The sequence below is a fragment of the Neltuma alba genome, unplaced genomic scaffold (assembly GCF_004799145.2).
Source record: "Neltuma alba isolate B1F8T4 unplaced genomic scaffold, ASM479914v2 tig00011850_pilon, whole genome shotgun sequence".
NCBI lineage: Eukaryota > Viridiplantae > Streptophyta > Magnoliopsida > Fabales > Fabaceae > Neltuma > Neltuma alba.
The window spans coordinates 740,318-752,986 of record NW_021636455.1 but is presented as its reverse complement, the minus strand read 5'-3'; the positions used below and the strand labels follow the sequence as shown (position 1 = coordinate 752,986).

The following is a 12,669-nucleotide window of genomic DNA, read 5'->3' as shown; positions in this document are numbered from 1 at the left end:
ATATATATTAATATATTAATTCGTTTAAATTAGTAGAATATTTAAACAAATTCGCGATGATGATTGCTTGAGAGATGAGGGAATAATAATTAAAAAAAAATAGAAAACAGGTGGGTTTGTTGGTTTGCAGGGTTCTCCGGCATGTCTGGACTTTGGATTCCATCCGAGAGGCGTCGCCGACACAGTAACGCAGCAGAGTTGCTCGTGTTGACTTACGTAAGTACTTCGTCGCCACAAATATTATTATCAAACACACTTATCAATTAATAAAGGGCTGCGGTCTGACTATTTATATTACATCTACAATACATTTAAATATCTAATTTGGATTTTGATTACGATATAATATAGTCTGTTTGGAATGATAATTATAGTTTTTACTCATACTTTATGAAATATAAAATAAATATATGAACAAAAATGTTATCCCATGAAAATGGTTTTAGTTATAAAACATCGTTTATAAACTACAAATGAGATCTTATAATTAAGATTGGACTTAATATTGGTAGATACAAACAAGTCCTTAATCTACATTACAATACGCTTGTATCCAAGTTAAGCCGTATCTGATCTTACACATGCGAAGCTTCGGTTAATAACTTAATATATCGATTGGCTTGTTTATTTGTTTTATGTTCCTTTAATTTTCATCGCCAGGGGTTGTTTATTTTCTTGGACGTCCCATATGATTCGCGAACTGACATAAAAGGCCAAATTAATAAATGGAGTAAATTTTCACCGATATATTTATACCTGTTTAAACTCACCGAAACAAATGGAACAAAAGAAGTTGACCAGACGAAAACACTAATTAAAGTTTAGAAATATTATTAAAAAAAATGCGAAAATGATAGAATGTCAATGGATATAAGTGCTGCATTCATTCCAAGATACGCATGTTTGAGCTTAAGCATGCACCTTTTAAAAAGGCTATTAAATAATGCTTATGACAATAAAATGCAAATAACTCACAGGAGTACCTTTCGAAATAAGTGCTGTTTTGTTATTTTTCTGTTATCTCAAAGATGATTATTTTTTAAAAAATAAAAATTCTAAAATAGTACTCCTAGTGGATATTTTAAAATGAAGATGCTGGAGTCAGTATTCTTGCACCTGGTGTCTTTAATAAAGAGGGTCGCGAAGTGAAAGGAAATGAGAGACGGCAATAAGGGGGGGCTATACACCGGCACGGTGGGTGTCCTCCACGTGGAGAGGAGATAATACGGGGAAATTAATTAATTTCAGTTGAGGCGGGTAGGGTGGAGGCGGTGGAACGTGGCTTTGAAGATAAAATAAGTTAATTAGTTAAAATATGGTTATTTATTTTAGTTTAACTTATAAACTGCATCACAAGTCATTCCACTGAATGAAATGATTGAGACCATGTTTGTCTCCTTCCACAACAACTGGGCCTCCCACCTTTTCCTTTTTTTTCCCCCTTCACTCTCATTCCATTATTATTATTATTATTATTGTTATTTTGTACCCCTAAAACAAAAAAGAAGTACTCATGAAGCCTTCTCATCTTTCATTTGGATTTCCGCGTCTTTTGTTCGCTGCCTTTCCATCACAATTTCCTCCTCTTCTTTTTTTTCCTTTTTCTTTTTGGGTTTGGTATGCAATGCACCAATTTCAACTTTAATTTGTTTGCTTCGCTCTCAAGTAATATGTGATTGGTACAATAATTTTAAAGCAGATAAACATGTCGTCCCTTTATATGATTATTTTTTCTTGTATCAGGGCAGACCAAAAACGAACAACATACTATAATGTTAACAGCGGCAGCGCCATGAAGTTCACTCTCTCATTTTTGTCATCAGCCAGAAACAAGTCCTGTACATTACCCAACACTTTAAGAAATACCACCCCCATCCTTAATATCAGAATCAATTAAATAATCTGAGTAGATTAAGAAAATCAATTAAGTTAGTTATTTATAATAAATAGGTGTCGTATTTCTTAAAATATCCTTGCTAATAAAGTGTATTGACTAGAACTATCATTATTACAAGGACTATTTTGAAAAAAAAAAAGATAAATATAGGAGATAAAGTGTATTAAGGTCTTATATTTAAGGCCAACATAAAAATCAAATGAGGTCTTATATTAAGGGCCAACATAAATATATATATAATATGGCTTCTTATAGATTGTATTTGTTAATTACTTTATGGCAAAACAATAGATTATATGTGTTAATTGACTGTTTTTGTATTAAGTAAATTCGAATAGTTTCCCATCCTCATTTCATTCTATGCATCTTTTGTTGTGCTGTAGATACTTTGTTAGTTTAGACTAAACGGGAAACGGGTTGAATAATATAAATCACGATGCTTTCCTCGGCCCAGCACAATTTCTGAATTAATACCTGACAATGTCTTGAATAGGATTACCTCTAATAGAAGAATACCTGTACTTTAGTAAAAACAAAAAAAAAAACTTATTTGGACTTCTCTCACATAGCTCATAATACTTACTCCAGGCCAATTGGGCTCATTGGATGGGCTTAATATGTTATTCTTTTTTTCTTTTCGGGTGAAAAGTGAATTTATTTCCCCGATAGTTACATAGAGTCCAGATTACAACAAAGCTAAGAAAAGAGAAGCATCTAGCTTTTCATCTTGCTAGTAAACCATTTGCTTGATGTGTTATTCTCAAAACACGACGTCGTCACAATTATTCCTTATATATTTTTGTCCAGTTTATAGGATAGAGCAAGAAACTTTTGACATGAATGTATAATTTTAGTTTTTATTTATTATTGTGTTTGTTTTGTTTTCACGAAATATAATGTATATTAAACAGGGATAAAATTAAAAAGTTATTAAATTTTAAATAAGAGTTGATGAAATTTAAGGTTTTTCTTAATCCCTGTAAAACATATTGGAAGTCACTTGTAAATAGGATTATAGGAGTATAAAATTATATTCTCTATTATCAAAATTAATGTAAATCCCATTGCATTTATTACATGCTTTTAGGCGCCATTTACATCAATGTACTCATCTCTTTCATGATATCTATTGTGAGTTTTGCACCTTTCATCGACCACGCAATCCCACTCAGCATATTGAGACGACGATGATGAAAGAAAAAGAGCCTTGTTTTTTTGGACTGAACAAAGAGGAGTCTTTTTTGTAACAATGGTACGTAAGCTCTTGCTTTTCTGTTAATATAGTCTTCAGATTATTTTCAAAACAAAAATTTTAATCATTAATACGTAATCAATTTTATCAAACATCGTGCTATCTATGATCTATGAATTATAAATAACATTACTTTTAAAAAAGCTTAGTGTAATATGGAGGCATATTTTGTTGATATATATTAGGAGTGGATCAAAACTTGGGGCACTTAAAATTACATTTTTTTAATTTAATTAAAATTTTTCAAATTTTCATCTATCATTTAATTTAAAACATTCTAATTCTAATACCACTCTTCCGGTCCTAAATGTAAGACCCTTATACTAGTGTGTATAAGGATCTTACATTTAGGACCGGAGTGTATAAAGGTCTTACATTTAAAGCCGGAGGAGTAGTATTTTCGTGGTTATTAGAAAATTAACTGAAGTTGAAGGCAACGGATTAGTTAATTAATTATACAATCTTCCTTCCAGTGGTGAGCTGAATATCTCGCTTCGGGGCCTTTTTGCTCTCGTCTTCCCAAACCTTGACCTTTTTCTCTGCTTCAAGGCACCTCTGAGTCTCTCACACTCCACTCGCATTCCTCGCTTCTCCCCCTACCATAACCCTCTCACTTTACCGCACTATGAACTTCGGCAACTCCGATAGACCCAAAGTTATCTCGTTATCAGAGCAACCCCAGCTCCACCTCCGCAATCTTTTCGCCGACCTTCAATGGCGTTGTTCTGCTCTTGCCCACAACCTCACCCATCTCCCATCCCTCGACCTCCGAAGCACCTTATCCAATCTTCAATGTCATGCAAAGCATGCCTTAGATGCCGGGATGACCAACTTTTATCTCACTTGTTCTCCCCGGAGAAGCCCACCTTGGGCGTCCCTTGCCCATAGCACCACCGAGTTTCGCCGCCCTGTAGGGGCCTTGTCGACCGAAGCCATCGAAGAACGTTTGGCGGGCGTGCCTGTCTATGCACTCAGCAATGCTGCCGAGGAATTCGTGCTGGTTTCGGGCACTTCAACCGGCAAGAACCTCGGCTTGTTTTGCTTTAGGAAAGAAGATGCGGAGGCTCTTCTTGAGCAGGTTAAAAGTATTGACCCGGAAATGAGAAGTGGCTCCAAAGTGGTGCCTGTTGCTTTGAATAAGGTTGAAGCTCGCTGATGTTTTTGACGTCGTGAGGATTTTTTTTTTTTTTTGGGGGTTTAAGGAAATGGACTCTATGTGTCACTCTGGGGTCTCTTGTGCAGGTCTTTCAGCTCAAGGTGAATGGAGTAGCCTTCAGATTGATTCCTGAGTCTTCTCAAGTGCAGAATGCTCTGAGAGTGAGTGTTTCATTACTTTGGCATGTTATCTTTCCACTACATTGTTATTATGTGTGGTATTCGACATTGGTCTGACCGGCTTGAATGCATGTTATTGCGACAAGTGAGATAACTATGATATCTGTTTCATTTTTATACCTATTTGTGAAAGATTATATAATATTTATTCGTTTCTCATCCTATTATGCTTTACTATTAGATAATTTGGTAATCAATAGATTAAAAGCTATGTTCGAATGCTTCTCAAGACACATACTGCAGTTTTCATGAGGCTAATTATTTTTTAAGCGCTTGGATTAGATTCTATATGAACATACGCATTCACATGGTTCTGGTGCTCTAGTGATTGGAAATTTAAATTCGGTCATAAATTATCTGTTTGAAAATCTAACATTCAAAATATTGCTTCCCTGTGGTGCCTCTCAAGAAATTGTGTGTGATCCCTTCTGGTGCTTGGGAAGCATATCTGGAATATACCAAAGGACAAACCTTTTTATAGTGATGAGTATGTCTGTGGAAGAATGCTTGTTTGGTAATCAGTTGATAGTTTTGCAGTCAAAATCACATGTCATAGATATGGGCCTGCGCGCTTATACACATCACATTTCAAATTATCCTCTGTTACTTATTTCGTTCTTTCTTTCTTGTTATATAAACCCCATTGCAAATTTTTTACTTATTTGTTTGCGTTTATTTCTTGGAATGATTTTGGGCCAAAAATAATTGTTGGAATGGGTTCGAATCATTAGATGATGAATGGTGTTTGGCCGTATCTACGCAATGCCAATGTGCAGAGTTTCTTTTCCCGTCTGTGTGAATTAGTAGAAGTAAATCAAGTAAAAACTTTGGGCTTTCACCATTTCCTTCGACAAGAGGTTGACAGATCATATCTTTATTAGTCAAACTGACCAGTTTGGTCCATTTTTTCACGACACTAGTCTTGCATGTTGAAAATGTGATGGTTGTGAGCTGGCAAAGTTAGCTGGGTAACCTGATACTTGAACTATGCAATGATGGCTATGAGTGCTTTGTGATTTACAGGAGAGGGAGAAGTCTGGCTTTTTCTCCAACAACTTTTCTGGCGTTCCAGTTTTCCAGGTTTTGTTTCCAATCATTTGCAGCTTACTTTCTATGCTGCAATATTGGTGAATGTTTTGAAATATGCCTTTTGTTTTGGATCAAAATGCTTTGCAGCACATTAATGTTACGAGTAAAGGACATATATACTTTCGAGGATAAACTTTAGTAAAGAAAGGATAAAAAACAGAGCGAGAAGAGAGAGTCCGTCTCTGAAGTTCAGGTTCTTGCTGTAGCAATAATAACAGTCTGAAATTCTGGATAATGCTTTTATAGCATGGTTTCTGTTCTTATCTCTTAATTGGCGGAAGTTGAGAATGTTGTGCATAATTGAGTGAATGATTATAGGTATGTGTAAGGACAAATATGCATACAAGGAGGACTGCAATTCTTAGGAGAACCTTGAAAATGAAGTCAACAATTCCTAGGAGAACCTTTAAACTCAATTTTGTGTATCTGTTAACAAACAGAAGCAAGGAATGCTTTGCAAAATTGGATGAAAAATTAATGACATGGATAGGGGCATACGTGCAAAAAAGTATGATGATAATTCTGTTGCTATTGAGATGCAAGGAGTTTTATGCGAAATGGGTGAATGACTGAGAACATATTTGTGAGTGGTGCTGAATTTGTTATAAGCGTAGCTATGAAAGTAACAAGAGTTGAGAACTGTGTTTACATGATTTGAGTTGATGAGAATTGTAGGTGGGCCACTTGTGAGCCAAGATTTCGTACCTTCCCTGTCATCTACCCAGCTATTATTTCATGCTGTCGCTTCCAATATATGCAAGAACCTGACATCCTGGAATTCCATAGGTTATTGCTTACTGACAGCCTAAGAATACACATAACACGTTCTCTCAGAGTATGCAATCTTAAAAATCTTCACGCATTTGGTCGATAAAACCCTAAAGCTTAAAAATACATATTCCCTGTTTCTGTCCTATCTATTCTCTCATTTATGAGGTGTAACCAGCGAACTTAAAAAACAGCTGAGTCTACTCCCATTGCCCTTGTGGAAACTTAAAATCCCTGAAGTAGCACTAATGAGAGTGACCACACATGCATATATAGCTACTTGCTGAGATATGGTGACTCGGATATAACCTTGTTGAGTGTTTGAAGGTACGGGATCCTTTCGTATACTGTGTGTTTAATGGGTTTATGATGCTTATTAATATATAGCCTGTAAAGGCACTGTGAATTTAATTTGTTATTTATTCAAACACTGATACTTGTGATACTGATTATTGTCATGATTTTTTATGATTATGCTTCATTTCTGCAAATGTCTCTCAGTTATATCTTGCTGGAATTTCTGAATTTGGTATTCTGAATTATATCCTTGGTTGGTTTTTCAGTCCAGAAGTTTGATATTAAAGAGTGAAAAGAAGAGATATCGTCCATTTTTCTTTAGAAAGGTGTAGTTGAAGTACCTGTCTTGAATTACCTTCTGTAAGGCACTAGTATTCCAGCCGAAAAATTATTTGGTTCTCGTCTTCTGGGATTTTGCAGGAGGATTTGGAAAATTCGCTTCAAAGGGCTTCCAATCAGCAGAATCAACTAAATCCTATCTTCAGACCAGGAGAAATCGAGGTACAAACTACATTAACAATGGTAAATAGAAACAATGCTCATTAAGAGTCACTATTGAAACCGAGATAATATAGGCCTGTCTACCATCTACACCAGAATAAACTAAGTTTTCCTAAAGACCTGCTAGTGGAGAAAGGCCTTCTAAGGACGAGGGCAGTCCCCTCAACGGCTGAATTGCTGATATAGTGGACTAATATGTGAGTTATATTTTTCAGGTTGCTGTTCTCGAGGAACTAATCAAGGGAATGAAGGTGAACTTGAACGCTACTTAAGAAGACAATATAATAGAAAAGATCATCATAATCTGTAATATGTTATTCTCAAACCTAAATTGGCAATAACAATTTAATGATTTTGCAGGAGAGTTCTACATGGGAAGATGTTGTTTTTATACCTCCTGGATTCGATGTCTCAACTGATTCCAACCAACAATGAGGCATGATGTGATGTTGTTTTTATACCTCCTGGATTCGATGTCTCAACTGATTCCAACCAACAATGAGGCATGATGTGGCAATGAAATTCATTATTCTTATCTTTCCCATTTTCATACTTCTGGTGTGGCCTTAAGTATGCCAAAGGACTGCTTAGAGTAGGATTTGTCTATATAACTTGTTCTTACTTCGATGCCCCAGCTATTAAATACCGCAAGTAATGAGATATGTTACTGCATTGTATGAGAGATAGATTGGATTTTTTATTCTCAATTGGATCAGAACGGCTCCTTTTTTTTTCTTCTGATTCATGTGGAAACTCCCGCATTGTTATGCAAATGTACACCCATTGAAAGTTGAGGTGTTATACTGATTAAATTTGAGAGATGCACTGTTGGTTTCATTCTATTTTTCTTGGACATAGGATTCAGCTGAGATGCTATGCCAGTGTGATTCGATTCGGATGTTATGACGCATAAGATGTCACAAATTTGGATATTTCATTATCGACAAATCCTAGAGATTTTTTTTAACCTTGGGTAAAAGTGCATCCTTAGGAGTTGGTTTTCCCCAGTTGCATGTAAGGCATAAATTAGAAGTGAAAAGATGTGTGTAGCTGGTGAGAATATCATGCGCGAAGAATGGTAGATTGATGGGTTTTGTATTCAAAATGGCTCAGAAAACGAGAGCGTAAATGGCGTGGATGGGAGGGCAAAGGAAAGCAAGTCAGAGAAGCATTCACATGGAAATTTGGTGTTTAGCTTCGACGGTGCCCCACACTTTGAGGAGAACCAGACGCAAATGGATGCCCTTTCTTTTGAGGGAATACGATTGATTGAACTCAAAGAATGTGGTGTTACCACCACCAACTGGGTTCGTATGATTCAAATCTCCCATCTCCCATAAATGAAATATCTATTTTTATGTAATGTATAATTATTCATATGATTTTATTTATAAGGCACCTCAAATATATTTTACCGTAACAAAAAGAAAACTTAAAAATCATTAAATTTGTCTTAAAATTTAATAATTCTTGAACTTTATATTTATTTGACATGAAATTTAATAACTTGTTTTATAAGTAATAAATGAGTGATATAAATATATGTTTATATGAAAATTTTAATTATGTAATTTATAAATAGGGAAAAAAATGAATGTATACTCGGTTTATAAATAGGATTAGTGAAAAGTTTTAAAACGTGAGATTTGTTAACACTGTTAAATTTTTTGGAACCCCGCGGGGTTAGGTCGACTGGCTGGGGTCGTCCTAGCTTAACCACGGATCTCGGGTTCGAGACGTGGGAACGCAGCACTCCAAGGGGTCAGGGGGCGCCGTCCGTATAGATCCTTGCAAGCCCCCAAATCCGGATTAGTCTGGGGACGTTATCACTGAAAGACGCCTATTTTCCTGGGATACCGGATGGAGTAATAAAAAAAAAAAAATTGTGTGAGCAGGTGAAAGTGAGGCGCCAGGCGTAAATCATGAGAGCCATTTATTAATGATTGAGAGGCTCCTCAGCTTCAGCCCATTTTCATTTAATTTAAATAAATTTGCACCGCCTCCTGTTCTCCGCTTAGTTTTGGTTTCGGTGCCTTCCACCCTTTATCCTTTCTAACATTTTATCTTCCTTCCTTCATTTACTCGTTCCCTTTTTGAATCATTTTCTTCGAATTTGTCCAGTAGGTATATCTTTTCTTGAATGTTCGAATCCTAACCTCACACTTAAAAAAGTTTTAGGGTTAAATTGAAAAGAAGTTTCACTCAAAAAATACTAGGTACCTGAAAGTTTTTTTTAGGAGTAGATTTGTTCTGAAAGTTTAAAATTATAATAATATTACTTTTTATAATTAAAAAATTCCTTTGGCCTTTAAAAAGTGATATTAACCATTAACAGCTACAATTTTAAAGTTTTAAGGAAAATCAGATTCCCAAAAATTTTTTGAATATCCAATGTTACTGAGTAAAAACTTGGGAAGCAAATTTGCAACTTAACCCAAAGTTAAAAAAAAAAAAAAACCGCTTGGTGTCATGTACTTATTATCATGTCCGAACTTACTCATTTTATCGTATATCTTTACTTTTTGTGTGGAGGTATAGATCATAATTTCACCAATTTTAATTATTTGCCTAATTCACCTTAAAACGAAGCCAGATTTGTTCATAGGAAGGCGGCTAATTACTTTTCAACAACCACTGGGTTCTCTTTTACTATCTCCGGTCTTAAATATAAGAGTTAGTTGACTAATTTGAAAAGATTAAAAAAAATAAGTTAAGTTAGTTAGTTGTAATAAATAGATATTGTCTTCTCTAAGATATCTTTGCTAATCAAGTGTATTAATTAGAACTACAATTATTAAAAAAACTACTTTAGAAAAAAAAAAGATAAATATAAGAGACAAAAATAGATTTAAGTCTTATATTTAGGATCAACATAAAAGTCAAATGAGGTCTTGCATTAAAGACCGGAGATAGTATATCTCCGCATATTTCCAAATTTCTCACAGGCTCTCTCTTTCATATCACAATCTTCCTCCCCTCTTCTAGCAAGTGTTTCTTATACTTGCTCATATATAAGAGCTTGTCAGTCTTATTTATCTTTCAAAGCTCTTATTGTGGCTGTCATCTCTTCTAATAATTCAAAAGAATTTCTCGAGTAAGGTTGTGCTATAATTAATGGGAATTGGGCGAGAATATAATCATTTAAATAGGCATAAATTAGACTTATCATCACATGTCTTCAATATATTTGCTTATTTATTTAGCTTTTGATTGATGTACTCATCCAACATACATTAACGCCTTTGTTTCAACTACTATGTACTGTTCAATTCAGCCAGCAAAAATATAGAAGAAAATAAAATATCGTATGTTCAATGCACTCTCAACAACTCAGTGATAAATAAGTATAACGCATACCCACCTCCCCTTCTCCTCTTCCTTGTGATCTCTTCATTGCTTTCCTTTCTACGGTTTCACTGCCTTTCATTTTTTTCCTTTCAAATTCTAAAATATCTTCTCTTCAATGAGTACCATTAATAAAAACAAACATCAATATTCCCCATTTCAAGCAGTTCTGCAGTACAAGTTGAAATTTTCCCACGATGAGTCTCACAAAATGTGGAAAAAATAAGCAATTTTTTTATGAGCCAAACGGATCTTAATTTTCATTTCGGATGAATAGTAGGGCCTAATATCTGTTATAAACATAATTAGACAAGCATCCTCCGTAGTGATTTAGATCACGTTCCAGTTGTTATGTCATATTAATTATTAGCTTAAATTTTAGAACCAAAGTGGGGTCTGATCGATTTGTTTAACCTTCTGTCTTATTATCATTCTCAAATTAAAACCCACCTTCTATTATTTTGGTTCTGACCTCAAAATGCAGCAACATTATCTGTTTCTGTTTAGAGATATCTGCCATAGATGAATCAGGAAGACTACAATTCTTGCTAATTAAACAATACGATGGTGCATCTCTGAAATATGATTGCAGCACTATTCTAGTTATTTAATTATTGTCACTAATTAAGTAGCATATGGCCACTTTAATCTTTCATTAATTAAATCCCAAATGCCATTATTCTCATCATTGAGCTCTGGGAATGAACCACACTTTCTTTTTTTTTTCAAATGATGTCGCCGTCCCACTTTTAATACAAAGCTGTGATTTGGTGAATTTTAACTTTTTGAGTGGTTAAATTAATGCAACGAACAATGAGAGACCATCTCATTCCTCAACCATCCAGTCCTTATCATCATTTGCCATTTTAGTTGTATCCAGCAATTTCACTACCCATTAATTCCATATTCGCATTCATCTCCTTGCTTTGTCCTTTCGTTATCATTATTAATTATTCAATCCACCGCACAAGAATTCGAAAGAAAAATATGAACGGCATATAATTAACACAAGCCAGCGTATCAATTCAACCACGCTGTACTACAACTACAAATTAAATCATATAAATTATTTGCAGATCTTTATTTTTAAGATTTGCACAGTTTTCTACTAAAAGAATACGTTTAACATACTACGTATTCTTGGATTTCACTAGTTTTATTTTTGGAATTCATATTGGCCTCATTCTCCAAGGATAAAATAGCCTCAACCCCCAAAGCTTCTTTAAATGAAAAAAAAAAGAAAAGAGTACATATATAATGGCCGAAAGCATCAATCATATGAAGTGGCTTGGTACTGCCTTCACCACCATGTTTCTTGTTTTCTTTGCAAAAGGAATCATAAAAAAAAGAAATAAAGAAGGCATGCTTCCTGTTCCATGGATGTGAAATAAGTTAAAGAAAAAACCCCAATGTTAGCCATATATACATAAAAATCACATAGTTTTATTAAATAAGGTGTCATCATTTCATATGAGATGTCTTTTGCAGCAAAGGCTAGAGATTCTGTCTAGTTTTGCTAGCTGGTGATTCCCACTCACTTATACTATGAATCTCTCTCACTTTTCTCTAATGCATTATCATGAGGTGAGAAGTCACTCTCCATGGTGGCCCTTCAGTTCAAATATGTTTCAACATATTATAACTACGATAATGAAGTTGTTTCGTGCATAATTCAACATAAACCCTCACAATTAAGAAAGCTTCATGTTAAAATATACCACAAAAATATTTTTAAGATAAACTTAGCTCAGCCTAGAAAAAAATTGCATATACTTTATTAAATTTACCTGTCATTATTAGACCTGACATATCCCTTATTCCAAGGTCTTGCTTTTGGAGCCCTTCCCCATCTAATGTTTGGACCATCCATAAGAAGAATATCCCTTCCTTGGCTTCTGTAGAATTCAATTGGTACAGTGAGATAATAGCTTCAGGGTTCTGGGTTTTGTTTTGCTGTTTGATCTTCCCAAAAAATGATGGCTAGCTAGTTGATTCTGATACTACAGCTGTGATTTCTTCTGATTAGTAAGCTTTCTTGAACTCATGAACTAATCGGAGCTGAAGTTTCATATGAGAAATTGTGTAATAATTGACTGATTCTGCAATTCAAATCTAAGAGGTTTTGTTTTTATACAAAAAGACAAAGTGAGGCTGATGTAACAGCCAGAGACAAAGGGAGCAGAAA

The 12,669-nt window shown here is 34.7% G+C and overlaps 1 protein-coding gene across 1 annotated transcript; it reads left to right on the top strand.

Annotated features, from left to right (window-relative positions):
- Nucleotides 1–3,646: 3,646 nt before the first annotated feature.
- Nucleotides 3,647–7,951, top strand: LOC114718531 (protein TIC 22-like, chloroplastic). Its single transcript, XM_028903877.1, has 8 exons — nucleotides 3,647–4,290; nucleotides 4,392–4,466; nucleotides 5,508–5,564; nucleotides 6,905–6,964; nucleotides 7,059–7,139; nucleotides 7,355–7,390; nucleotides 7,500–7,575; nucleotides 7,643–7,951. Exons 1-7 carry the CDS (start codon nucleotides 3,775–3,777, stop codon nucleotides 7,572–7,574), a joined length of 900 nt encoding a protein of 299 aa, XP_028759710.1. The 5' UTR covers nucleotides 3,647–3,774; the 3' UTR covers nucleotide 7,575; nucleotides 7,643–7,951.
- The last annotated feature ends 4,718 nt before the right edge of the window (nucleotides 7,952–12,669 follow it).

Excerpts from the sequence above, each read along its gene's own strand:
- LOC114718531 (XM_028903877.1), top strand. The coding sequence starts at position 3,775 with ATGAACTTCGGCAACTCCGATAGACCCAAAGTTATCTCGTTATCAGAG. Across the intron at positions 6,965-7,058 it reads GTCCATTTTTCTTTAGAAAG|GAGGATTTGGAAAATTCGCT; the intron begins GTGTAGTTGAAG and ends GGGATTTTGCAG. Across the intron at positions 7,391-7,499 it reads AACTAATCAAGGGAATGAAG|GAGAGTTCTACATGGGAAGA; the intron begins GTGAACTTGAAC and ends ATGATTTTGCAG.